The following is a 27,880-nucleotide window of genomic DNA, read 5'->3' as shown; positions in this document are numbered from 1 at the left end:
CATGCATAAAGTGTCAACAGTTTGGGATTAAGATGACATTTTTTTGAACAAATGTAGTTACAAGCGGTGCTTCAGATTGTTCCAGGTTTCCTCTCTACACTGTACAGAAGAAAGCTCGTGTTGCGACCGACGTAGTCCCTACCTTTCCATCATCGTGTCACGACAGGCAGAACCCACAACACTGGGGAGAAATACACTTGTTCACATGTAGCAACTGGGTACGGTAGATAGATACAAGCAGCAACGTCTACTCACCTATTGACTAAGTGCACATGGTTAAAAGACCCCATTAGACAGTGAACATCTCCTTCTTTTTAAATGTCAACTATATAATAATGGAAATCAAATTATGGCCTGTAGCGGGTGACACTCCCATGGGAGAGATGCCCATCTCCCGCCAGCTGCTTCTATCAAACGGCAAGTTGAAGGAAATACGGGTAACGCTTCTGCCGGTATTAAAAAAAAGAGCCTTTCGCAGGAGCGTCGGGGTAGCCCCACCGACGCTGAGCACCCCAGAAAGCCAACCGCAAGGTGCCACCGGGCTGGCACCTCCCTGTCCCTGCCGTGCCACCCCTGCAGAGCTGGAGCCAACCTCCGTAAAGACCGGCCCCAGCCCTGGCTCCAGGTTGTACGTATGAACGACCGGTGCCAAAAGGGGAGAAAACTGCTTTAAAAATGCTCAGCTCAAGTTGGCCTCTCACAGATGCTCTGTTTTAAGAGTATTGGTTGCCCCAGTGCTCCGGGAGGTCTCCCTAGCTTGTAGCTGCTGAGTTTGGGTAGTGCAGAGAGGGTTTTGGGGTGTCTGAGGTGCTCCCAGCCTGGGCTAGCCTTGATCCCCGGGCTGCGGGCACAGGCAATGATCCTCACCTGCCTTCAATGCCCCCCAAAATAACGCTCCCGCAGCGCCTGGCCTCATCCAGAGGTGCTTGTGCTCCTACTCACTCTGAAGGCGACGGAAACCCAGCAGCGAGGTGGCTCCTGTCCTGCCGCAGCAGCTGGCATCGCCCCAACGGCTGGGGCTGGGGCAGGAGGAGGAGGAGGAGGAAGGCTCTCCAGCCTGAATGCTTGTCCCACAGTGGCAGCAATGCACGTACCCTGGAGCAAACCCACCAGCACGTGCACGTCCCACAGCAAAGTGGTGACAGGGTTTGTTCCCTCCCTGCGTGCCCACCACGGCCTCTCAGGGACTGTCCCCGAGCCGAAGGCGCAACGTTCGTGCATGCACCCGGAGACGTGTGGTTACCGGAGCAGGTTTTGCTTGGGTTGGCCAAGATCGGGATAAAAGCTGCTCCCAAAAGTACCCCTGCGCAGCTGCGGGGGTAACAGCCCGTGCGCAAGGAAGGAGGAATCCCAGTGGATACCTCGGGGTCTGGGCAGGTCCAGGTTTGCACCCAAGTGAGCATCAGAAATGCTTGGAAATGCTCTGCCCTTCCCCAGCTGGGCGAGCCCACCCACCCTGTGAAGCCCTGCGCTCCTCGGCAATACAACGGGGACCTCCAGAAAAGGCACTTGGGTCAGTAAGGGGCTGCCACGCTGCTCTCCTGACGGGAACACCGGCCCGGAGCCCTGTGCGGGACACAGCACAGCCGAAAGCGGAGGGGAGGAAAGCGCCAGCAATGCTTCAGCATCAACCCAAACCCACGCCGGGGATATCCTGTTTCAGATTCCCCCGGACAAGTCAAGCGGCCCCAAACCGAAGGAAGTCTATTAAGATAGGGAGCCATCAGCCCCAAAAATGCATTTCGGAGAAAAAGGTTTCTTTTTGGTGGGGATTTTCGTTCTTTTTCCTAATCTGCTTTGATCTGAGATGAAAGGCACCACAAAGAGAGGCCCCATTTGTGGAAAACCAGCCAGAACTAAAGGTAGACCTGAAACATCTCAGAATAAAAATAACTTTGGTGGTGGTGGTGGTGAGGGGGGGTGTTGATGCTCATAACAGTACAATTTTTGGAGACCTGGCAGGACTGCGCCAAAGATGCGCCTGCTGCCAGCAGGAAATCAACAGCTCCTCAACGTGCATCACAGCAACATCATCAGGCTGAAAGTCTACTTCGTTCCTAATGCAAGACTTCTATGGTTGGTTTTTTGATGGCAAGGGGTGACTTTCTATGGAGTAAGTGTTCCCGGCTGAGGCATCAGGCATACGCAAGCACTGGTAACAGGTGAAAATCAATGGGATTTGAAACACTTGAGCTGGGGTGGGGCCTTCAGGGACAAAAGCACCTCCTACAGTAGCAGGAGACCCATCTCCTAGTTGTGCTGTGGGCTGATGTGCTGCCTGTGCTTTTCAAACACTGGTTTCTCAGGAACTGATTTTTGACAGTGGTTATGGTGACAACTGCTCCAATTTTTGGTGGCTAGCTGGGTCTGACTTTCCCTCAAGGTCCAGGAGAAGGAGACAGAACAGATTTTCTTTCTGGAAATCACATGTAAGTTGTCCACCTTAATGCACCAGCACGGTTCACACACTGCAGCCTGTGGATCATGAATGGTCTGGAGGAGCAGGTTGCTGGAGCTGCTGCCTTCTAACCATTGAAATACAGCAGTAACAGCTGGGCATCCTGGTTTTCTGCAGTCAGTTCACATCCTTCCCTCTCAGGTGTTTATTCTGCAGTACATTTTATCTTTATTGTATTTGAGGGTCAATGCCAAAATTGGAAAAGGGGCAACAAAGCTAAGGGAGAACACAAGCAGGCTGCCCTGGCTGATGGGTGATGCTTTGGGGCTGTAACCTGCTGGGACAGATCTGCACATAGCGGTGCTGCAAGCCTGAAGGAAGGGATAAGGGAGAACTACAAACATGCCAAGTTGGAAGAGACACCCTGTGGGCACCTCCACCGTCCCCTGGCCCAACACAGGGTCACGGACAGTGCTCCTCTGTGGTGCTTGCCTACGGGTGTCTCAAAGCCCTCCCATGGTAGAGCCTCTGTGACCCGTTTCAGAGTTTCTCTCTCCTTACCTTGAGAAAAGCTTTCCCTGAGATCTGATTCAACTCCTTTCTGCCACAACTCAATCCCATGCCCTGCACTTTAGTCTGACACACGTGTGGAGCACAGGTTTATTCTCCCCACTGCCCTTTGCGGCTTTGCACAGGGTTTTACCTACCTGAGGTTTTTCTTGTACAGAGTGGTGGGAGCATAACCAACCTAAAACGCCAGGCTGTTTTCTTTCTATTTTGTTTCCTCCTCTCTGCACTCTTAATACTTTCTACTCTACTAAGTGCTAGAACTACCATTGGGCTGAAAGTCCCCCAGGGCCAACCTGGTCCCCTGGCATTGCCACCGTGGGAGACGTGTGGAGGGAAAGACTCAGTTCACACACACTTGGGCTCACAAGCCCCCAAACACAATGACCAACAACAGATTTAAGCCTGTTAGTAAGACTACAGAGGGACCTCTGGCTGCTGCTCTGGAAGGTGGCACCTGGGGCACCTAATATCCATTAGGAGAGATGCCCATGGGAGGGCGAAGCATCAGTGATCTACCATCATGTAGTGCTATGGAGATGTCTGTGGCCTGAGGGCCTTGTACCAACGTAAGACGGACATTAATATTGATAATGTCACAAGGTAATGAATTGCCTTCAGGGGACACCGTGGCCAAGCGTGTCCCATCCAGGTCTTGCCTGGGGATTTCCCGCAGCAAGAGCCCATCCCTTGCTGGAGGGTCTGCCTCAGCCTAGTGACAACACCAGGATGGTGTCCTCCTTTGGGAACATCCCAGTGTCCTCCTCCCACCCTGCCTGAGGGCACGGTACTGAAGGCTTTGGGGCAAACCCCTCACTGAAGTTCTTGACTGTGGGGTTTTTTTTCCTTCCCTCCCCCAGCAAAATGCAGGCACAATTCTCCCCTGGAGAAAGTGGAACTTGAGAGAGTGATCCTAGCAAGCCTGGGGTTTGTTAAGGGAAGATCAGATTCACAAAAAAACCCCCCTTTGACTCTCAAAAAGATTGAAATACTCCAAAGTCTAGGCTGGGGTATAAGTGCCTGAAGGAGGACACTTCCTTTGAGCTTAGAGGCCATCACATGAATTGCATGGGCAGCTCTACGTTGGCAGGTAGCTGCAACGGTGCACGGGGGCATGTCTCCTATCGCACGCATGGCCATCCCAGAGGAGCACAGCGGTGTGGGGACTGGGAAAGGCCCACCCCGAGGGCATGGCGACCCATTCAGAGACAAAACCAGCATGTCTTGGCACTCCCGTACTTCGCTCAGGCACTTCTGCGTGGGGATAGTGGAGGGGCAGGAGAGCCCCACCGCTGCCATCAGCGGGGGGATGTGGTCGTGGTGCTGGTTGTGGGGTCACCTAAGGAAGGGACAACAGTCCTCAAGGTGCTGCTGCCCAGTTGAGGGTAAATTCATGGGTGAGTGAGCATCTGAGGCTTCTAAAGTGCAGTGCAGGTTATATGGTCTTTGCTGTAAACTGTAAACTCCTCAGGACAGAGTCCTTACTCTTACTTTTATTTTTTTATCGGTAAAGTGACATGCCAGCCGAGAAAACCTTGCCCCTAAATAACAACTACTACTACAAGAAAACAGGAATAATGGAGAAAGGAACAGACTCTGCTCCCCTTGCCAGCATCCCATGATGGGGAGCGCTTCCCATGGTCCGTCCACAAGGGAACGGCATGGTACTCCTGCTGGCCATGCACCTCCGGAAAGCACCCTCCAAAATACCACCTCCAGTGCTACAACCTGCCTCCCTCCAAGCGAAACTGCCATTTATCGTTACAGCTGAGGTGTTAATCCAGGCTCTGTTCCCAGGGGAGTCTGCAAAGCTTCTGTTCAGCCTGTTCAGGCTGAAAGGGAGATAGAGATGGAAAAATTGCTGGGAGGAAATTTGAGGGCTCTTACGTGAAGGGAGCTCTCTGGAGAAGCTGCGTTCAAGCCTTACGTTTGTCACCAGAATAAAACCTTCCTGCAAAAGCAGGAGCTCTCATAGGATGTGATGCTCGCTTCTCCCTAGGTCTCTGCCCAGGGTGGAAAGTTAGAAGCTACCCAATCCCTTCTTCCTTCAGGACACTAATCCTCTGAGAGCCACCAGCAGCAACAGCCTGCTCCAATGGTCACTCAAAACCAAGGAGACGCTGAGGGTGCAATGCCAAGACATGAACACTGCTAGACTTCCACCAACCTTCATGAAACTTGAGCAAGACCAGACTTCACACCTGATGTAGCTTTCACAGGCAATGACTGGCGTACCATGGGCACGTTGGTCCCCATAATGTTCCTTTTCAGATAAATCAGAAGTGTCTAAGACGTTCCTGATGGACCTCAAGGACTATAGCCTTCCATTAATATCCCTAAGCAGAACCAAACTGGCTTATTTACTCTTCTGCTGACTCAAATTTGTTTGTATGCATGCAGAATATACTTTCCCCTCTTGACAGTCATATTTGTTATTTTTAATCTGTGCCCATAAATTGGCAAGTAGGAAAAATCAGATAAAATGGGAAGAGGAACTCTTGGGAGATCGGTTGGGCTCATTAAATATTTGTCGCTCTGTGATTATCTGTTGGCAATGAAATGCCGCTGCTATATTTTAACATGGAACATGATACCTTAATGTACAGGAGAATCTCCTCAGCCCACTTCTGGTACACTTGAGAGAGGAGGAATTCAATCATCTGTGACCTGGATTGTATTTTTAATGGCTGCCAAGCCAGATAAAATATTTAAATATTCACTTTTATATCAGCCCACGTGAGGATTTGAGCATTTCAGGTTGTGTAACGCAGCATGGCCTACTTTTGGAAGAGTATACGGAAATAGGCACATATGTACAAAATATTGAGTACGCAGCATATGGGTCAGCCAGCCAGTGTTAATTAGTATGGCACAACCAATTCCAGCAGAGCTAACCCAGCCCAGACCAACCAAGGAGTCGGTGTCACTCGTGGTGGATTTCATAGGTCACCTGGGCAAAAAATAGATGAATGCACCTAAAATAAAGATGGTCATCTTCAAACGTGGCTGAGTCCATCAAGCAAAGGCACTGAGGATGATGGCCTGCCAGCAGAGCTGGCCTTGCAGGAATGGCTGTATCATGAGACTGGGGCTCTCAGTGCCACCATGTGCTTGTCTGCCTCGCGGCACTGCCAGGAGAGAGTTGGGAAGAGCAAGGTGAGCCATGATCTGACTAAAGATGGGTGTCCACAGCCCACACTGACTATACAGGTTACTTCTCTACCAGCTACACAAGAAACCTGAGCAATGAGCTCCAATGTAGCTCATCGGGGAGCTGGGGGAGAGGCTACCTGTGGATCAGGCCCATCCCTGGTAGCAAGATAGCTTCAGTGGAGCTGAGGCAGTTCAGATCCCTGGAAGAGCCGGATCATGATGTCTTCAAGCAATGGGCAATGCCAGGAGGTCATGGTCCTGTTGACTTGCTTTGGAGTTGAGCATGTGAAATGGGCTTGTGATATCAGGGGCTGGGAATTTCCTTAAGCAGAATACAAACAGAGAGGACGTGCTGGGGTGTCCGAAGAGGAGAGGATGGTGTAAGAATGTAAAAACAAAAGAAAACGAGGGTGAGCCTTGCTCCCTGCACCCCTGAGGCTCCCAGCTGTGCATCTGCTCTGCAGATTTGACCTGTGCACGGGGCAGGCAAGGCTTGAATTACGTGATTGTCAAGCGCTTTGCCATGCAACGGCATTGACCCTGATAGTAGCACGGGTTGACTGACTGCTGCCAATCCCAAGCATAGCAAAGTTGCTGCGAGGTGACAGGGAAGTGGGAAGCTACAGGGACAATCCTGACCCACCACATGCCAATGGAGTCCTACCAGAATTATCACAGTTTCATGTGACACACATAATGCAACCAGTGCATGAAAAGAAGGGATCCAGTCTTTTAGGGGCACTCGGCTCCTCTCCAGTTCCCAACAGGATCAGCTCAGCTTCCCAGAACTGGGGCAGTCACAGACCCGAGGGACGAGCCAGCCCCACACGTCCCAGAGCCCCTTCCCTGCCTTCACGTGCTGGTGGGACTCCCCTGGGTCCCTGCAGCCAACTCTGCAGCCCTTTGACCACCGTAACAGGTAACGGCAGCTCCGACAGCCCTCTGCTATTCTCTCTCACAAAGGGTTGTTACTCTTTCTAAATTATCGTGACATAAACGCAATTTCTCTTCACATACAAACAGTATCACAATTGCATCTATATTAATACCACTCCACAATAAATACTAGCGGGTGACTCTTAAATGTTACTCTGAATTTTTACAAGATTTTCTTCTGAACTTGTCCCAGGTCAAGCCCCAGCTGCCTTGCCTAGGAAAGCCCATCGGGGGCATCGCAGGGGCTCTCTGCCTGGGCGGAGATGCCAAGCTTTGGCCGAAACCTTTTGCAGCCAGTTCTCTGCATCTCAGAGGGTCAACATCAGAGGTGAAAGCTCCCAGTGAACACCGAGCATCAGGAATTTCCTGGAGGACACCATGCCTCCCCGCCTCCTTCGGTCAATCCTGTTTCCTTGGGTTTTGCAAATGAGCTATTCCGTGCGTCCTATTGCTCTGCTGCTTCTTGCCTGCCCTGCCTGCTCTGCCCTGCCTGCCCACAGCAGGAGCTCGGTAAAACGGGAGGCACGAAGCCTCCCTGCCAGCCTCCCGGGAGGCTGACGTGGGAACTGGGATCGATCCGTGCAGCTCATCCCATACTGCCGGGTCTTCCTCGCGCTGGGACAGGCTGCCCCTCCGCAGGCGGAGCGGGACGAGTGCCCAAGCAGCTTAAACGGCATCAGCGTTGCCGAGATGGGGAATTCTGGGGTTAAATCCAAGGATTTTATTTGCAGTTCCTGCTTCGACAATTAGCCCTCCTGAAGTCAAGGGGAGTTTCCCTAAGGAAAGGGGGGCCAAACCCGGGGATGTGGCCCACGGCAGGGCACCAGCCCCTAAACCCTTCCCCACATCCACGCTGCTCCTCCATTCGAGCCCCCCACTCAGCACCACAGCTCGCAGCCCGGGTGCGGAGATGCGGGAGATGTCACATCCAAGGGACGAGAGATCATTTTGTGTCAGTCAAGAGAAGGGAGGGCTCCTGGGGATATTTCTCAGCAGCTGGGCAAGGGGTTCATCGCATCTCGCCATGAAGGGTTTCTCACCAGGAGGAAAACGAGCAGATACTCGGGGCATCATTCAACATCAGCATTTCTCAGGGTGAGTTTAAGCATCAGCCTTTGAGCCTTTTGGATCCCAGCCATATCCTCCCACCAACTTTACAGGTCTCGTCACTCCTAGATAGTCAAAATACTACTTTTGTAGCCATCATATACATGGCTACTGGGAGAGCTGGGGAGGTGGGCTCGGAGCCCAGCTTCTCCCCAGAAGAGATGCAACGTGGGGGCTCAGTCTTCCCCCATTCCGGGGCTTGTGGTATATGGGAACACAAGAGAGGACCTCGGGACACCGTATCGGGCAAATCCATGGCTGGTCCTGGCCAATTTTCTGCTGGTGGGGAACCTCTCCCAGTTCTCTGCAGGCTCTTACTCCTGACTGTGATATTTTCAGTATTCCCCACCCCTTCGCTCTGCCTTCCCGTGCCTCCTCCCTTCATAGCTGCGTGAAAAGCCTTTGATGAATCACACGCTATTTTGACGAGCAAACTGGTGTCTTCAGCGCTGTGGCGGGGGCCCAGCTCTCCGGGCTCCCCCGTCAGTGCCCGCCTGTGGGGTAAGGGAAGGGGCAGGATCAGGCCGGGGGGATTAGTGCCTGGGTCCGAGTTGATCTCAATTGTACAGGTGCAGTTTGTGGGGCTGCAAAGTGCAAGTTGAGAGTTTACCTAAAAGCAGCATTTTGTGTAATTACTGGTTTTTTTTTTCAAATAACACTGAAATGGCGTAGCGCTAAGGCCAAGGAGAGTTGGGCTTGGGGAAGCTGCTTGGACACCTCTGCTCCCTTACTGGCAGCCCCTTTCCCCCCGAGGACAGCACACATAGCACCTTTTAAAGCCCGGACAAGCGTTGTGTCTCCCTGCCAGCTGCACAACCCTTGCCTTCACACTTTTCTCCCAGAAAACTGGTCCTAAGGATGGAAACGGGCTCAGGTCACCAATGCCTTGGTCTTCTCCAAGGAGCGACAGCATGATGGTGACCGTCCCTACGCAACTGCCGCAAAACAGAGTGCATCGCTCTATGGGGAAGGAGGCTCCGGCCCACACGCAGCCTTTGGAGCTGCCCAATCCTACAAATGCAGGCAGCAGAGCATCCCCAAACCCAGTGCACCGTCATCCCTGTGTGCCCATGGTGACACCAGCTGTGCAATCAGGCTTCTTCTCCAGGAGCTTCTCGTTAACACACTTAACGTCTAGCTGGAAAAGCACTGCTGCCTCTGGCTTTCCCTTCTCTAGCAAAGCACACTCAGGGCCAGTCTCTGGTCTTGCTCCAGGTGTAAATCTGGAGTAATCCTATTAACCTGCCTTCAGAGAATTTTTGAAGTCATTAAATGTGAAGGTGCTGCTAATTTCTGCCTTCAAGGTGTATCCTACCAGTGCTGCTGCTGCCTGAAGGGTTTTCAACATGGTGTAAAAGCAAAGCTCCTGAATGAGTGGGGCTGCCCGCGTTTGTTGGTATCGACGTTGGGGAAGGCGCCTATACACACCTGGTACGGAGCCGGGGAGCTCCGTGCCAGCCCAGCCCCGGGGCCCCTCAGTCCGACCACTCGTTATCGTCCAGCTCGGAGTCGTCGTCGGACTCGCTGTACTCCACCGCGATCCGGCGGGACAGGATCGTCGCCACGTCGTTGCCCACAGGCTCTTTTTTGGCCTCTTGTTCCCATTGCTCCTGGACTTTCCGGAGTTGGATTCCTGTGGTAGGACGGCAGGGGAGGCTTTAGGGGCAACCTGCCCAGCACCCATGGGTGCACTCAATGTGCAGCACCCCACCCCAGTTAAAAGTATTGGCTGAAACGGGGTGGCTGCAGCCCCCTTGCAGGAGGATGCACACAATTATAAAGCTATATGAGATAATAATGCGATGCATGCGATTATAAAGCTATATAATAGAATAAAGCTCCTCCTCTGCTTCCACTCGACCTGAAGAGGTTGAACCTTCTTGAAGGTTCTTCAAATCTACCATTCGACCTGAAGATTCGCAGGAAGGGGAAATGGGAGAAGCCTTGGAGCACATCATCAGCTACAGCCTGGAAGGAGGCTACGCGCACAAGAGCTGCCGGTCATCCCTGTGGGGCTCCATCCCACCTCTGGCCATGGGTTTCCCCCACCTCCCTCCAACCTCCTGCATTGCACTTCTTTCCCTCCCCAGGTCCCACCCGGGTGCCACCATCTTCACCCATCACCTGGGGCTTGTCTTGCACTCAACAAAGCCAACGCCACCCAACTCTACGCCAAGAGGTATTTTGCCACCATGGTGGCAGCGCTGGGGACCTGTCCCCCACCTTCCCGCTCCCACCACACCCGCCGCTCACCCCTGCGGATGGCTGCCAGCAGGTCGCTCCGGGCATCGCTCATGGGCATCAGTGGGATCTGCGGCTTCCGGGGCTCCACAGCAGGGGCCGGCGGTGATGCCGAGTGCGCTGGCGAGGCGGCTATGGCGGGGGGCCCCGGCGGCGGCGGTGGCGGTGCCACCGGGGGTCCCATGGGGCCGGCCTGTGGCGGGGAAGCGGAGTAGGGGCCGGGGGGTGCGGGCGGCGGCGAGGGCGCGTAGGAGGGTGGGGCGGCCGAGCCAGGGGCCAGCGCGGGGGGAGCTGAGATGGGGCTGTCGAAGGCGGTCTGTGCGGAGGGGATGACGGGCGGTGGGGGCGGCGGGGCGGGCGGCACGAAGTACTCTGCCATTGGCACTGGCTGCGGGCTGCAACGGGAGGGCAAAGCCGCGTCAGCAGCATGAGGAAGGACGGCACCCACCACCCATCCCGGGCACCCACCACCCATCGCAGGCACCGACCGGCTGATCTGTGGCTTGGTTTGCTCTGGGCCCCCGCGTAAGCTCTGTCCCCAGGGAGGTGGGGGGGGTCTGCCAGCGGGATGGGCTATGGGGCATGCAGTGGTGGGAAGGCAGCCAACATCCAGGGGAAAACGGTCCCCTCCATCCACCTTGTCCCCTTGTCTGGGATGAGGTTACCCCAAAAGTGCTCCTGACTGATTCAGCCTCGGGTCTCACCAGCAGTTTTGGACCCCTGCGGCTGCAGGGGAGGGCTCTCCCCGCTACCACAGCACCACCGTCAGCCCAGAAATGGGCCCCTGGCTCAGGCAAGCCCCCCACCAAGCCCCCCTCCCCCTGGGCATCTCTCCACCGGGAGAGAAGAGGCAGGCTGAAGCCCTACCTGTAATCCTTGACTAAGTGAGGTCTCGGCCCGTTGAGGATAGCCTCGGGGGGCTGCGGCACATGGGGCTGCTGGAGGCGGTTGAGGCTGTTCTGCCGGCTGCCCGGCGCCGGCGCCGGGCGGTAGACATGCTCCTGGGGGGGTGCGGCCGCCAGCACCCCCTCCTTGTGCTCCGCCGGGGCCAGGTGGGACGCCGGGGCCAGCAGCTGTGCAGGGTGGTTGGGGCTTGCCGGGTACGAGTGGTCGGCCACGTCTGACGCGTAAGATCTACGGCACAGGAAAACCCAACGGTCGCACTCCTGGGAGGGGGGTCGGCTGGGCAGGGGAGTCAGGGGGACGTGGGTTTGGGGGTATTTTGGGGTTGAGACAACAAACCAAGAAATGGCCACAAAAATACAGATGTGCAAGAAAGCAGAGGGATAGCGGAGGGGAGGTGGACGCCAACAGAGCTGAGCCAGTCTCTTCCCTTAGCTGCTAAATGGAAAGTGCTCTGACTTTATCCCAACACCAAGGCTGCTCCTGAGGTCCAGGATGCGACCGCAGGGCCACCAGCTGTCCATGAAGCTACCATGGGTTTACTGCTCATCACCCCGACCCTGCTGCGGGCAGCACATCCCCCAAAGACAGAGAAGAAAAGAAAAGCAGAGGAGAGCCAGCGAGCTAAACACGTAGTAGGTGAAACCTGCCTATTATCTGGGGACAGTGATCCTTCCGATGACGCCATGTGATAGGGGGATGGTGAGAACCTGTTATCCGGTCGGAACTCTTTATCATACGCCATCATGTTCCACTCCAGGCGCCGATTGCGGGCCTTCCTCACTTTCTTCACCTCCCGGGTGGAGTCCTCCACCAGCCGCTGCTCCTGAGGGCACACACAAGCTGCGGCTCCATCTCCAGCCCGGCTCCTCCGGACTGTGAGCGGTACCCAGGGAGCATTGAGATGCACCCACAAAGGTGGGGGGGGCACATGGGATGCACCGGGAAGGCGACCATCCCCCAGGTCCCGGGCAGCCCCAGCTCCAGCCCCCACAGTGTCCCGCGCCTGCCCGTTACCTTCTGCCGGCGCTTCTCCTTTCTCTTATCTTCTGTCGCCTGCAACATTTTCTCCTTCCATAAGTTGAAGAAGTAGGAGGGGTCGGTGTAGAACTTGAGGCCGTCCTTTTTGTCATCCCTGGAAGGTTGGGGAAGGAGGAGAGGGGGTTATCAGTCACAGGAGAGGACCCCGCTTCCCCTGAGCAGAGGGGTTCGGTATGATCACGGTCATAAGCTGTTACCCCACCATGAACAAGTCCAACACAGTGGTCACTGCCTGCAGTACCACTGCGTGGGGGCACTCGTCCCAAGCGCCCTATGCAATGGGGATGGTGGCACAGCAACTGGAGAGAAGAGCCTCTCAGCCCTCGCCAAGCAGCAAACGGGGTGCACTCCCCGATGCCTCTCCTAGAAAGGGCCCCCCAGGACCCCCTTGGTCCCCCCAAGGAGCAATGCACCACCCGCCCTACCTGTAGGGCGTGAGGATGTTGAGCGGCGGGGGCTTGTCGCAGCGCTGGTACATCTCCATCACCGGGTTGGGGATGGAGTTGCGAGACACAACCTGCTGGTTCTGCACCGTGGAGCTCTTGAAGGCTTTCCGCATGTTGATGTCCTGCAGCGAAACTGGGGGCACGGAAAGGAGAGGGGATGCAGGGGGGGCCTCAGACCCCCAGACCGGGCATGGCGGGTGGTCCGGCCCCGAGCACACGTCCCTCCTGCTCGCGCCCGGCCGTCACCCTGAAACAGCCCCAGCCCCTCACCTTCCTCCACGGTGGAGTCCAGCTGCGTCACCTTGATGACCAGCAGGTCCACCCTCTCCTGCAGCGAGTTCATCCGCATGTAGAAACTGTTGGCTTCGTTGAACAGCTCGCCGAAGATGTCCTCCGCGTGCCTGCCTGGCAGGGGCAACAGGCGCCCGTCACGGGCAATGGCGGCAGGCAGGCAGCCCTCTCCCAGCCCATCCCCTGGACTGCATGCCTCCCCGCCGGCTCCATGGGGGTCTCTCCCCAGCCTTGTTTTTTTGGGAGCTCCTCTCCCAGTCCTGGCAAAGCACTGCACGGAGGGAGGGGAGCACAAGCCACCTGCCCTTCGCCGCACACGAGCATCCTTTTCAGCAAGAGCGGTACCCGTGGGAGGCACCAAACCATGGCGGTGCTCATCCTAAAAAGCCTTTGGATCTACCAGGGCAGACGCAGCCAAAAAATTGCCATCACCCCCGGCCATGCAGCATCACCTGCAGAAACCCAGCCCCAAAGGTGGAAAACTGAGAGCAGGGCAGCAGGGAGAGTGCTACCGCAGGGAGAAGCCGTGAATTTTTTCACTTTAGTAGTTATTTTCCTGCAGCACTCAGTGCATCGCTACGATAGCTCTTTATTAGGGCTGTTATTATCAGAGGTCTGAGCAGGGTGCCTGGCAGAGCATTGCTGACACCTGCAGGCTACAGCACCCACCCCAGCCCAGCACCCACCCCAGCCCAGCACCCACCTCCTCGGGGTTTCCTCCAAAACCACATACCAAATGCCTCCTGAGATCAAGGCGCTTTTGATATCTGCTCAGCCTGTCACCCGACTCGGCCATTTGTATTTGATTTCCTTTTCCCCTGGACAAGGTAGCCGTGGCTTGAGCACCCACGGGTGCTGCTCATGCGAGCCACCGCACTGCCAGCAGCTCCCTAAATACAGGGTTTATTTTTCTGGGAGTATTTTAGAGAAGAATCTAGTTCTGGAGGGTGGAAAAAGAGGGAGAGCCCTGAAGAGCCTGTGCTTCTCTTCTCTATTTTAAGTCGATATTCAGCAGTGAAATAGGTTGCCCCTATTAAACCTTCACACTGGCATGTGCGTGCTCTCATCCTCCCCTTTTCTGCTGAAATCAGTCCCAGGGCAGGAAGACAGCCGAGGATTTAGACCTTTTATATAGACCTCTCTTTCACATAAAGCTCTAAGATTAAAAAGAACAGGTTGGGTTTTTTAAATCTTCGCCTGACCTTCCTATTTCTGCCCAAGCCGAGAAGCAAGGGGCTCACGAAGGCTTTCTCTCCCCCACTGCACAGACAGGCTATGGGAGGAAAACAGGTCTTAAAAATGTCACCAAGTCCCCACTTTGGGCTTGACCCTGAGCATCCTCCTTTTTTTAATTAGCTGGATAATTCCCCCTGAATCAGGAGTGGCTGCAGCCTGCCTGGCTCTCACATAGCCCTCGTTTCTCTGTGACTGGAACCGGAGCAAGTGACCACGGCGTCCCACCAGCATCCCACCAGCATCCCACCAGCATCCCACCATCATCCCACCAGCATCCCACCAGCATCCCACCAGCATCCCGCCACCCCATCCCCGTCCCACGCCAGGGTCGCTGTGCCGTGACTTACTGAGGCTGCCCAGCTGCTTGATGATGGCAGCCAGCGTGCTGTTGGTGACACACTCCAGCTCACTCGTCACCCCCTCGGGAAGAGCCCCCCGGCACAGGTGCCGCGGCTCGATATTCCTCTTCACCAGCGGCATGCTGCCGGCGAGCCCTCACGCCTCTCCTGGGCAAAGGAGAAAGAAAAAAAAAAGAAAATACACAGCTTTTGCCATTTGCCTGTTTTTTCCCCCCATTCCCTCTGCTCTCTGCCCAGGGCACTCATCCTGCCCACGCCGGGACACGGCGGGTGCGGCTCGCACGGCAACAGCAGGGCTTTTCCAAGCAGGGGATGCTCCGTGGGTGCGAAACTCCGGATGCCGGCGAGCGCGTGGATGCCAGGATGGAGCCGAGGACCACACCAGGCCCTGTCCCCACCCCTGTGCTTCGCTGACAAGCCACCGCACCAAGGGAGACTCTCCCACTTACCTGCCCGGAGCTGCGCTCAAACCAGGAGCAAACCCCCAGGTGCTGCGGCCCTTCAGCCAGCCCCGAAAAGCCTCACCCGACCCAAAGAGCAGCCAGAAGCATGCAAGCGCTTGTAATGCCATTATTTCCAGCTCGGTGCAAAGCTCTCCGGGGTTTTATTTGTGCACGCGCTACACCGAGGCAAGCTGCCGCAGCCAGCTCGCCCCTGCTCTCCGCAGCATCCCTGCGTGGTCCCCGCTCTGCCGCCGTCCCCAACCTGAACCAGGGATGGTTCATTTTCTACGGGGCTCAAGGAGATGTAGGGAGATGGCTGCACCCAACGGCCTCATCTCCAGTGAGCTGGCGAGGAAGGAGGAAGGACGGGCACAGTGGGGTGAAACAGGCTGAGAAAGGAGAAAAAAAGGAGCATTTATTAACCACGGTGGTGTCTCCTGGGGTGCTGCAGCTTGGGACTGGGACACGGACAGGCACAAAGCAGGTGGTGACTCCGCAGGATTGCCCAAGGGGGTCTTACGTGACACGAGTGCATTGGGCCTCAGCTCCACTCCCAATGCCAAGGCAAACTGACAGCTTTAGCATTGAAATCACTGCAAATTGGATCCCGGGCTGATAAGGACCGGAGAGAACAAACAGCCTTCCCAGATCCCAAATGCAGTGAGCTGAACCCCCCCGTTTCACATCCTGGGCACCCCTCATCCACCCCATCTTTCACAAAACCCCGCTCTGCTTTGGCAGCGAAGGAAAACCAGCTTCCGAGCAGAGCCATTAATAGCTGGGAGCGGAGCAGCCGGGCACCGACAACGGAGCCAGCAATTCTGACCATGAACGGAGCCAGAAATCTGCAGAGTCCACATTTTTTGGCCCCGGCAGCGTTAGACAGAACAGTTTCCTATTGATAGCACCCGGCCAGTGCTCCCGTACCCCCGCCAGCTCCTCCGGAGTTTTCAAATGCAAATGCAAGCTCCCTCCATGAAAGAGTCCCAAAATTGTTTCTAAATCATTAATATTGAGCTTCCCAAAGGGCTGATTGTGCTCCCAGATCTGTACGTATGGGGGGTGAACGGCTGGGCTCCGCTCTGCCCCGGGGCAATCGGGGCACCGTGGGAAGGACCCCAGCCCCGAACCCTCCTTAGGGTCATGCGATGCTTCGCGTGTCCTCCGGCACTTCCCAAATTCACTGCACACGGATGGCGAGGCTGGTACCGTCCTTGGCTCCCAAACCAAGAGGCTTCTGCCAGCTCGTTATTTTTCGGCTGAGGAAACTGTGACGGAGTTTGCAGGGGAGGCTCTGGATACCTGCTGATGGACGTCTGCTCTGGCCACGTACAACCTCCCTTTCTGGGCACCCCCTGACCCCCCCCCAGGCTGCGTAAAGAGATGAGCAACACTGGCAGCTTCACCCCAAGCTGACTTTGAGCCAGTTTTATGTGTCACCCCAAAATCTGCACACAGAGGCTGAGCCCCGGCACGTCCCCGCAGGGGGTTTCTCCCTGAGCGGCGGCTGCAGGGACGGGAGGGCACGGGCAGAGCGGCTAACGGGCAGAGCGGCTAACGAGCTGCTTGGGCCCAGCAATTAGAAACAGGGAACAAAGAGCCATTCTCAGCACCCGCCTGGGACGCGGCCACCGGCACCCGGGGCTTTTTGTCCCCACGCAGGGGGGGCCCAGGAGGAATCAGGGCCACCCGCACCTCCATCCCCCGTGGGGACCCCAGAGGGGGATGAAGGAAAAAAAGGATTCAAGGTCTGAAACTTCCCAGCAGGGATGGACTTGAAGAGGGGCAGAAGGTGGGTATGTGGTCTGATAACAGCATTTGAGACCCTGCCATGGGAGAGCATGCCCGGAGAAGAAAGATCCCTTTAATCTCCCCCCAAAAAGCCCTAACAAGACTCAGAGCTTGCAGCAGAAGAAACCAAGGAGGAGTTAGGCACACATTTTTAGGCCATGGTAGCCAGGACAGGCAACTTTGGCCGAGCCACAGGAGAAGCTGCTTTTTAACCTCTCCAATTAATGGCTGCTAACAGGAACACAGGGATTAGAAACCCCTGCCATCCCCTCCCGCGACAAGTGCCATCAACCTGCTGTAACAGCATCCCTCATGCACCAGCGGCACCAAACCTCTGGCTTCGGGGTTGAAAACCCAACTTCTGCCCTAAAACCCGCGATCTGGAGGCCTGTCCTGACTCAGGGGACCGAAACGCTTTGGGTGGGGATGGGCTATATGCGACACCAACTTAATTTCTGTCCTTGCAGGCGTGTCCTGCTCACACCCACAAGAGGCTGGGCACAAATCCTGAGTGCTGGCGGCTTGGCCCGAGCCCCAGCGAAGGGATGCTCAGTTATGCCCAGCGCTGCTCGGGCTGATATTTCGGGTAATTTCCAAGCCTTCGAGGGGCTGATTTTGGTGGCAGGTCCTCAGACCTTCAGGAAAGGGCTCCCAGGAGCAGGGATCCGCCGGGCGTGGAGGTGACTCCCTGGTGCAAGGGAGAGGAGCCTGAACATGGACAGAGTTAGGCCAAGAACAATTCATGATTTCTTCCACACATATGGCCATAGTGGACCCCACCTCAGTGCTCAGCACCACGGGCCATCGCCAACGCACAGCGTGCACCAGGCTCAGCAGCGACCGCTGTGACACCCCCAGTACAGCCCAGCTGGGCATTGCGTGCAACCAGTGAAGCCACATCTGGGCAGCTGCAGGGCCAAACTGCCACCTTCCCATGGGCACTACTAGCTCTTGATGGCTCTGAGCAGCCTCACCTGGGACCCACACCCCCACCCATGGGCCCAGGAGGTTATTTAAGCTCAGCTGGGGGTGCTAGTCCTGCCCTGAAGGATGCTGCTGGTCCTCAGCCCTGCTCCTGGCCATGCCCTGCTGGACCTCACCCCTGCAAGCAGCTCCTGCCCCAGGTGGGTCCCTCGGGTGGGTGCTGGCACCCAGGGCAAGCCATGGGTTTGGCATGGTCTTCAGGGAGGGCATTGGACCTGTGTCACGGCCTTGTCTTTGTCCCTGTCCCCTTTGGCTCCTGCCTCCTGGTCACTTGATTCTGCGTGCATCTGGGGTTGTCAGCAGACCCTGCTGCCTGCTCTGCCTGCTGTTTGCTGGCCCTGGGGGGTGTGATGGAGAGCTCCTGTGCTAGGGTCATCCTGGGCTCCCACTTGCCTTCCCCCCATGGCCACTGGCCCCGCTGTGCCCTGGCAAGGGCAGAGGCGGTGAGGCTGGGGCAGTGCCTTGCTCGCAGCGCTCGCTTAATGTGTGCTGCCGTGACCTTGTCCTTGGGCTGCAGGAGCACAGCCGGGGGTTACATCAGTGCTGCTGGGGGGTGAGACTTGATCCAGGGCAGGCGGGATGTCTGGCCTCGGTGTCCATGCTTGGGTTGGACATTGGGAAGGGTTTTCTACCTTGCCAGGCTGCACCAGGCTTGGTGCAAGGTGTCTGGTCCTGCCCAGGCAGTCCTGGGCTGGGGTCTGCTGCGAAATGCCTGCTCTGGCGTGGAGGGGGTGAAAAGGAATTCCTGAAGCCCTCCCTGGGGATGCATGTGTCTATCCTCGCTGGCGATGGATGCTTGTAGGCGGGGATGAGCTCTTCCCCTCCTGCCCTGCTCCTGCCCTCCTCTCCGACTGCAGCTCAGGAAACGTGCCAGCCCTTGGGGGTTCGGGTCTTTCTCTCCTCTCTAGCTGAGAGTGCATTGGGAGACGCAGCTGATGGCTCTGAGGCCACGGGGAGACCCCAGCCACGGCCCCTCCGATCCCACCCTTCAGCTGCTTTGGGGTAACGGTGCAAGCCCCGGTGATGCTTCATCTTCAAAGCCCCACTCGGGTTTAGGTGGTTATATGGGCTTTTCCAACCACCCTCAGCAAGGTTTTGCTTCTCTTATTTATTTCTTATGCGATGGTCCCAGTTTCTTTAGGCGCTGGCTGCTCCCTGCGTGCGGGTACTCAAAGGCACAACCTCAACCAGCCAAACCTTCTTGCGATGACCTGAGCCTTCACGTTTCTCTGCACATTTACGGGGCGTGTTTGTAGGGTGAGCATCTCTTCTGCTGGGTCCGGGAACATTGGTATCGCTTACATGGACTAAAATGCACGAGGTTTTATTGTCTCCTGAGTGGAAGCAAGGAGCCATCAGTGGGATAATGCCAGTGCCAGGCTGCAGGAGGAGGAAAACGGGAGCCACAAACTCAGCAGGAATTCCCTGGAGGTGGAAGGCAGGAGGAGTGGGACCGGCAGGGGCTTCCTGGGAGCCACTGCCATGGTACAGGCACACTGGGGGGGCTCTTCCATCACTCCCCTTCTCTCCCGACTGCTGAAAGAGTAGATAACTCTATATCTTGCTGTATTGGGAAATGCCACAGGTGAAAGGCAGCGGTGACAGCTCAGCTGATGGTAACTCGCTGATGGTAACCGGAAAGCGCACGCTTCTCCACCATGCGTAGCTGCTTCCTGGGGCAGCACATTGCACTTTCCATAACAGACCTGTCAAACCTCCTCGGCATCTCGCCAGGGCAGCGGCACTGACCTCCCCGAGCTGCCTGTGCTCTGGGAGATGCATCGGGCTGCTCAGCCTCGCTGCCCGCTGCCGCTCTGTCTAACAGGGGGCAGCTCACGGCAGCCAGCGCACGGGACCACGGGCCGGCGCGCAGCCTTCTCCAGCTTGCAATGAGCCTCGGTGTCCCCCACGGCCGCAAATCCACCCCAGCGTCTGCTGTATCCTACCCAAGCTGGGCATCAGCTTGCAGAGGTGCAGCCTCCCACCTGCTTTCCAAACCAAGCAAAGGAGCTTGGAAGGGAAGAGCATCCAGCTCACCACTGCCCGAGCAAAGATCAGCTGAGATGTCCAGGCAGAGGTGATGAGACCAGAAACGAGCTTTATCTTCTGCCCTAAGGAGCTGATTTCTCCCAAGGAACAATCAGCAAATTGACTGCAGCATCCCAAACTCCGGAGCTGCTGGTGCTGCTGAAGAGCAGGCCCTGCTTTCCCAGACCACGCAGGAGAAGAGCGCAGGAGGGCTGGAGAATAAGCGCTGCCCCAGACCATGACTGCCAGTCCCCCGTCCCTGCAGACCAGCCGGGCACTGCGATTTGCAGATGCTGGCTCACAGATGAAACCTTCCAGATGTCATCCTTCATCTCAGCAGCCATCACATCTGGCAGCTTAAGTCCTTGGGGTCAGAAAGCAGCTCTCGTTTTGTAAAAGTGTCCAAAAAAAAATGGAGTTTCATGTCCAGCCATTGCTCCTTATATTCTTTGCAATAGCTTTTCACGAATGTAACTCTCTCCTGACCTCCACTGTGCTCCCAAACCCACTTTCCCTCTCCCACTGGGCAGGGGATTGAGCTGTGACTTGCAAAGCCAAGCTGGCTTCCTGCGGTGGGGTCCAAAGTGGCCTGAAGGATCGTGCATGGTCTGGATGGCCCTGCAAGCAGGGACAGGTTGGGTGACAACATGTTTCTCAGGTGCTGGCTGTTCCTCAAGACAGATGTTTGGTTTGATAAGTGCCTGATACTTGCAGTCTCAGCCCCGGTGCCCTGCTTTGTATTGCATGAGAGAGGAGAGGGAAGTCCCCCTGCTGTCACCCTCCTTCACTGGGCCAAGGTGGGCCAGAAGGCAATTTTGGGGTTTGCTTTCCATGGCTGGGTGCTCCCTGCTGGAGAAAGCTGGATTGGGAGTGGAGCCATGGCAGAGACAAGCAGAGCTGGGCTGGGAAGGATGTCCATGTTGCACACCGCTGGCTTGCAAAACCAAATTGGCCATCAGGGGATCTTCAATACCTTGTGTGACGGTATTGAAGCACGGCACCCAACTGGCTGGATGGCATGTGACCCAGCAGCTGAGCTTGTACAAGGCGGCCAAGGGAAACCTAATTCACTGTGTGTCAGACGGCCAAGCCCTGAGCTTGGATTTGGGGAGAACGTGGGTAAGTGTGCAGTGAGCACAGCCACGCCAAACCCCTAAAGACTGGGAGTTTGGGTCAGCCCCACAGCTAAACTCAGTTCTGGGCCAAGTTTTGGGGGCAGTCCATTTGCTTTGCCCTTGCAATCACAGCTCTTACCCGAATTGGGCTCCCCAGGGTGCTGCTGAGCCCTGAGGACCAGACGCTGCCAGGAACTGGAGGCTTTTGCAAGGAAGCAAAAGCTTTGGTCGGATGCCAGGAGCCAGAGTAGTGCAAAAAACCAAAGTGGTATATTGAAAATCTATTATCCTTGAACAAAAGTTACAAAAAAGTTCACAAATGAATATCAAAAGAACAAGAATCTCGCAATGCCTGCTCAGGACCCGTGTTTTAGTGCAGGTACCCTGGGAAGGGCGAGGTGGGGAAAGGCTGTGGGGGCAGGAGGGAGAAGGAGACACAAGGCAGTCCTGAAATATTGCAAGGAGCACAAAAAAAAAAGCTGACTCTGGAGTCGGGAAAAGGACAAGAGGCAGAGGTAACACTCAGCTGGGCTTGTAGGTGCCTGAAGGAACTTGTCCTGTGGTGTTTGGCAGGACAGACTGTGTGCAGGAGAGGGCTGGGAAGGATCCCCGGGGTGTGCTATGTTTCTGAGCAGACAGAAATAAGTGGTAGCTGCAAAAGCAGCAGGCTTTCGAGCTGTTGATTTGTGGAGCTCTGCCACAGGGTGTGCTGGGCATCGGTGCAGAAGGGTTCAAGGAGCAACAGGACAAATCTGCAGAGCACAGACAGGGCCACCAGCAGCTACCTAATGGCTGAGGGACAACCTCTGGCTCAGGTGGCCCTAAACTCCTGCTGCTCAACCTCAGATGTTTGGCTGATGTAGGCCATGAACAAGCCTCGGGAGGGAGAGCAGAGCCTATAGCCTACAGGGGCTGAAGCTTTGGTGTCTCAGAAAAAAAAAATCAACCAGCAAAAACTGTGCGGGCGACTCTTTGCAATGCGGAGAAACCTGCTCGCTAGAGCTGGACCAGATCTGCTGATGTACTTCACACAAAATGGAGTGTGATCCGCACCGTGAGGACGCGTTGCTCTAATTTACAAAATGCATCTGCAACCACTTTTTAATTTGTTGCTAGCCCAAATGTCTATGAACACTACCGGTACAACAAATGTCATTGCTTTGTGTGAAGCTGATAATCACTCCAGAGCTATTGTCCAAAGGTTAATTAAATATATTAAAACCAGCTGGATCTCAAGCATTCCCCTTGCTTAAAATAAACCAGAGGGCAGATCTTCAGTGAGACTGAATTCTCATGATCGCACTGAGGCTGATGGGCGTGGGAGAAGCAATGCCTGCCCCTTCCTCGAGACCTGCATCCAGAAGGAGTCTGGCTTTACAAATGTCTGCTGACGGTCTGGGGCCACGGAAAGCATCCCAGCCCCATCCCGAGCAAGAAGGGGTAGCACATCTCGTGGCAAAGCATCGGGTAGCAAAACGCCTTGGGGACTGAAAAGCCCCAGGATGTGGGATGCTGTTTCTGGTCCCCCATCTGCAGGCTATCGGCACGGGGGAGGCTGGAAGCCAGAGCTGTGGACCCGCTGCTCCTGCAGCACATGTGAAATGAGTTGAGAGGTCTCAGCCCCGATCCTGAGTGGCATGGAGGAATATTTGCTGTTGGCGAAGAACGGATTGGGGCTGAGCTGCAACTACAGGGAAAGGGTCAGGCCTTCCAGCCAAAGGGAGGAGGGAGCTGGAGGTCTGGCTGCCCCTGGGGCAGAGCCGCATTGCTCCCTGGCTCGGGGCTGAATCGGTGACCTGTGCCCCGGCGGGAAGGCACATCGCCCGCCCCAGCTGGGACCGCTGCCCGCACCTCTCCTCCGGTCCATCTGCAGCTCTCCTCCTCTGCTAACTCAGCCAAAGGCAGCTCTACCACAGCTAACAACTGCCAGGAGGCTTCAGCAAATGAGCACTTCACAGCAAAGTGCAACATAACGTTAAATCACAGCTAAAAATATTCCTCAAGAGTTTTATTAGTAAATGCCACACTATTTCCACCCCCCCCCTCCCTTCTACTGCAAAATGTTTCAGCTCTAGGAACAGCACTTGACTAAATTGCCTCTAAATCACAAACGCCTCTGAAGGCTGGGCTCCGCAACACCAACCTTCGCCAAAAAGCCTGCTTAGGAGGATGCCATAAACGCAACAGCCTCGCTACCCTGGGGTTAGTATAAAAAGCTCGTCCTGCTGTGCGTCTGGTTTAAAACAAACAGGCTCCTTAATGCTTTTATCTAAATGATGTTTCTTTACAGGTATGCAACTAGCAAACACTGTAAATTGGCAAGTGGGTTTTCAGGCAGTTGTTTGCCTTGGGTTTTAGGTGATGTGGGTTTTGGGTTCTGTCGTTTGATTTGTCAGAAATGGGGAGCCCTCATTGCCCCCTGGTGCTGGTCACGGAGCTGAGGGCCACTTCATCGCGTCCTTCCCATTCCACAAAGGCTGCTGCCAGCCCCCGGACAGACCCGGCACCGCCACCACCTTTGGGCTTCATCTCTGCTTCAGATACGGACTAAATCCGTGCAAACACAACACCCTGATACTCTAATGCTGAAGGGAGAAAGGGGTGTAAGAAAGGTGCAGATGGAACTACGTGTGATCCTCCTCTGTCATCCTTCGGCTGCTCCGTGCGTAGCTCCTGTGCTAGGACCACCTGGAGCAGCGATGCCAGCCTTGGTCTTCAGAGGAGTCAGGGGATGAGGCTGTGGGAACAGCAGCACAGATCCCGGCTCTGTTTTGGCTGGAAAAGATCCCCGCTGGCCCAGGAATCATGTGTTGTTTTTAATGACTCTTATCACCAAAGGAAAATCTTCAATGACGTTTTTTTCCCCTTTTGTGCTCAGCTCATTAACAGAAGGATCTCTCTCGCTCGCTGGCGGTTTGTGCGAGCAGGACGCTGCTGAACAAACCAGCCTTATTCTCGCCGATATAGAAGGCGCTTTGATAAACCCAGGCAACCCTCGGCGAACAGCAAGGGCCCTTCTGGAAACCCGGCGCTCGCTGCCTTTGGGAACGGCAGCAGGACCGACATCTCCAGCCACAGAGCACTCCCAGCCAGCTCAAACGCCTTTCCCCGCCGGGGCTGTGCCGTGTGCCCGGGCTGACAGCGCTGCTTCGCCCGCCGGTGCCGTACCTGCAGCCCCGCAAAAATCCCAGTGGGATCTGGGGGAGCGGGGACGGCTCCGGCCGCGGAGCCGGTTGCATCCCCTCCGCTCAGAGACGTGCGGAATGCTGCGCCTCTTGTCCATGGGGTGCAGCTCAGAGGGTGGCTTTTTGGATGAGCAGCTCTGCAAAAAACGTTCTTGCTGCTTTTTTTTTTTTTAATTTTAACACTTTTGGCTTGAGGGCTGTTGTTCGTAACTTGTCAAGATCTTGGCATCCACAGCTGATTTGTCATCCACCATAAAATGGAGGATGAGCATCTTTGGTTCAGAACTGGGCCAAGGGAGATGACAGCTCAAAGCAAAATATGCTTCATCTCGAGTTTTTCGAGGCTTCAGCTCCTCGGGAAAGGAGCAGACATTTGGGGTCTAAGTTGCATCACAGGCATGATGTGTAAGAGCCCTTAGCCTGCTCTCCGTTCCCAACAGAAAAGCACGGTGCACGTTAACCTTCTAGCTGCCAGATGAAGTTTTGCTGGACCGATGCTGTCTTCAACCGCCCCTAATCACCGAGCTGTTCAACCTGTCATAGGGGATGCTGCTGAGATACAGAGATGCCAGCAAAATACCTTTTTTTTTTTTTAAAAAAAATAAAATAAAAGAAACTAGCAACCTCTCTAAAATCCAGGCAAGGAGATGCAGCAAATGAGGGGTGTGCCTTGGCACGCTGAAGTTTTGAAGATGAATTATTTATTCTGCCATTGCCAATCTGCCCATACATCCAGGTCCTACGCTCCCTTCCTCTGGCTTGTATCCGGCAGCTGGCTGCTGCGTGCCCGGCAGCCGCAGACAAAGCGGCCACAAACTACACTAAAAAGCATCTTAATCCATAGGTATTTTATCACGCTGACACCACGACGAGGCAGCAAGAGCTCGAGTTTGAAGCGATAAAATTAAAGCTCCCTGCAAGTAGCTGAATCACCGAGCATGGAGGCCCAGGCTCTGCACCCTTGAGGGGGTGCAGCCTACCGGCGGGGGTGCCCTGGGCTGGGGGGTGGCCGGGGGGGCTCCAAACTCCGGGGAGGGCCCTGGCTTGGGTGGGGGGGCCACGCGTGGCAGGTACCACCAGGCTTCTGCCCTGCTTGGCCCTGTCCCCTCTGCTTCCCCAGCCTCACACCAGGCTGCAGCACGCCAGCCCCCCCATACCCCCCCACGTTGCCCAGTCGGGGGGTGATGAGCCCTGCCCTACGCTGGCTATAGGTGCCTCTCCCTGCACAGGCGGCCGCGGGCCCAGCTTATCCTCCACAATGATGTAAAAATGAAAAGCAGTGGTGGACCCTCCCCCCGCAAGATGCAAGGATGTAAAGTGATGGCCCCCCTCCCCAATGCAAGGGTGCAAAGCAGCCAGGTACCCCCCCTCTCCATGCAGGAACGCAAAGTGACAGCACCCCCCTTGCCGTGCAAGGGTGCAAAGAGGCCTGACCCCCCCCTCCTCCCTTGCAAGGCTGTAAAGCTGCTATACGATTCCCTCATACAAGATGCAAAGCAACGCCCCCCAACCCCCATGCAAGGATGCAAAGGGACCCAGAGCACCGTGATGCAAAGGGGCTCAGTGGTTTGGGGTTCCCTCCCCCCCCATGAAAAGGTGCAAAGCGGCCTGACTCCCTCCCCTCCATGCAAAGGTGTAAAACGGTGCAGGACCCCCCCCCCCGTGATGAATAGGTGCAAAGGGATGAGGGACCCCCCTCCCCAGGGATGCGAAGCAGCTCGGACAACCCCCTCCCAATGCAAGGATGCAAAGTGACAGGCACCCCCCGGGGATGCAAAGCTATGGGGGACACCCCTGCAACACAGGGGTGCAAAGCGGCCCGGCCCCCCCATGCAAGGATGCAAAGCGGTGGAGACACCCCCCCATGCAAGGATGCAAAGCGACCCCCCAAGGATGCAGAGCGGTGGGGGATCCCCTCCATGCGAGGATGCCCCCCAAAGGATGCAAAGCCGGGGGACCCCAATCAAAAGGCTGCAAAGCGCCTCCCCGATGCCCCCCAGCTCACACATGGGTGGGGGGGACCCCCCACCTTCCCGTGCCGCCTCAACCCCGCACCCCCCCGCTCACCTCCGCCGGTTTTTTTGGGGGGGGGGTGTCTCTCCGCGGCGGCCCCGCGGGGCTGTGCAGGGCTGCGGCGGCCGCCGCGGTCCCCGCTCCGCGCCGCTCCGCGCCTCTCCGCGCCGCTCCGCAGTGCGCGCACGGCGCATGTGCCCCCTCCGCCACCGCCTCCGCCCCGCTCCGCCCCGCTCCGCCCGGCCGTGCGGACCCCAGCTCCCTCCCTGATAACTTTGGGGGGCTTTTGTGATAAATACCTAATTTTCCAAGCTGCACTTGCCATACGCTGAGGGTTTCGACCTTCCAGGTGGAAACCCTTCAGCTGGCAAGATTGAGGATGCTCAATCTGAAAAGGATGCTCCGGTACGAAGCATCTGAAAGCTGAATCTGAAAACTGAAAGGGTGCTCCGGTACGAGGGGGAGCAGTTTGTGCCTCGTCTTCTCCGGTTTGGGCATGGCCACCGTCCCCCTGCTTCTTCTGCGCCCTGCGATGTCCTCGGGCCTCCCCGCGGAGCCGCCCGGCTCGCAGGCAGGACCACGCAAGGGTGAGGACCTGGCCGGTAGCTGAGCCCAAGAACCGAAGCAAGCAAACCCTCGTCCTCCCCAGTTCCCCACCGTTACCAACTGCTGCTGCCCGAGGATTTTCGGTCCTCTCCTTGGTCATGCCCCACAGCCGGCGCTGGGCCATGCCGAGACGCCGTTTGGTGCGAACGCTTGCAAGGGCTTCATCTCATCGTTTGGGGGTGTCTGGCAGTGGGGCTGGAGGTCTGATGCCGCTACCTCCAAAAGAGCCCCCCCTCTTTCCATGCCCCATGGGTGCTGCTTGGTCTCAGACCAGGTCAAAGCCTTCAGCTGGAGCTAACAGAACCCAAGCCTGGGCATCCAGAAATGACCCCACCTCAGGGCTCTGCCCTTCTCGGGCCACTCCAGCCCGTGCAAACCCCTTGCCCGGGCTCTGTCCACGCTCCAGCCCCGGTGATCGGCAGGGATTTTCCAGGTTGGCCAAGGAAGGACACGAATGACTCGCTCGGGGGCTGGGACTGCGGGAAAACCATACAGCTCTGCCCATGCTGGCTGCGCGTCCGTGCCAGGGATGCCGGCGGAGCAGGGCAGGCTCTGGTGACCCCCTAGCCCCCTCCTCAAACCCCTGGCCATGCCCCTGCCCAGCCGGGGCAGCCAAGGGGCAGCTCTGGGCTGGAGGCTGGCGGTGCAGGGAGCAAAGCACCGCACAGAAATAGCACATTGCTGTAAATCCAGCCGCTACTAGAGGGCAGAGTGAGCCAGGCGAGCCAGGTTTTTTAGCTGTGTGAGGAGCTGGCATGTGGGAAACTGTTTGCTTTCCCTTTCCCCTTCCACTGAGGCATGTGGGGGAAGAGGGAGAACTTCAGCAGAGCCAGGGTTGATCTGTGACATGGTTTGAGGTTTGGAGTGGGATGACTCACACTTTGATTTTTTTTTTTTACGGAGCGCTCCAGGGCTGGATTAAGCTGTGTTTGTAAGGAAGGCACCGCAGCGAGCACCGTGGAGGCAGCGGGGCTAAGCTCCCTGTTCCCCAGCATATCGGGCTGCTGCACCCCCAGCCCTGGGCACTGCTGCAACCG

General features: G+C 56.3%; 1 protein-coding gene across 1 annotated transcript; it reads right to left on the bottom strand.

Moving 5' to 3' along the window:
- Positions 1 to 37: 37 nt before the first annotated feature.
- Positions 38 to 26,394, bottom strand: LOC140658657 (actin-binding protein WASF3-like). Its single transcript, XM_072877333.1, has 9 exons — positions 26,292 to 26,394; positions 14,667 to 14,825; positions 13,063 to 13,197; positions 12,772 to 12,925; positions 12,323 to 12,440; positions 11,956 to 12,131; positions 11,270 to 11,536; positions 10,415 to 10,797; positions 38 to 9,794 (listed from the first exon to the last, which is right to left on the bottom strand). Exons 2-9 carry the CDS (start codon positions 14,797 to 14,799, stop codon positions 9,637 to 9,639), a joined length of 1,524 nt encoding a protein of 507 aa, XP_072733434.1. The 5' UTR covers positions 14,800 to 14,825; positions 26,292 to 26,394; the 3' UTR covers positions 38 to 9,636.
- Between the last annotated feature and the right edge of the window lie 1,486 nt (positions 26,395 to 27,880).

The sequence above is a fragment of the Ciconia boyciana genome, chromosome 12, assembly GCF_034638445.1.
Source record: "Ciconia boyciana chromosome 12, ASM3463844v1, whole genome shotgun sequence".
In the NCBI taxonomy this organism is placed as follows: domain Eukaryota; kingdom Metazoa; phylum Chordata; class Aves; order Ciconiiformes; family Ciconiidae; genus Ciconia; species Ciconia boyciana.
Note: the sequence above shows the minus strand (reverse complement) of the source record. Positions and strands in the feature narration are given on the sequence as shown.

Coding starts and splice junctions, on each gene's coding strand:
- LOC140658657 (XM_072877333.1), bottom strand. CDS start 14,799: ATGCCGCTGGTGAAGAGGAATATCGAGCCGCGGCACCTGTGCCGGGGG. Junction 12,441..12,771: donor AACATCCTCACGCCCTACAG/GTAGGGCGGGTG, acceptor CCAACCTTCCAG/GGATGACAAAAAGGACGGCC. Junction 9,795..10,414: donor GCTGGCAGCCATCCGCAGGG/GTGAGCGGCGGG, acceptor GTCCTACCACAG/GAATCCAACTCCGGAAAGTC.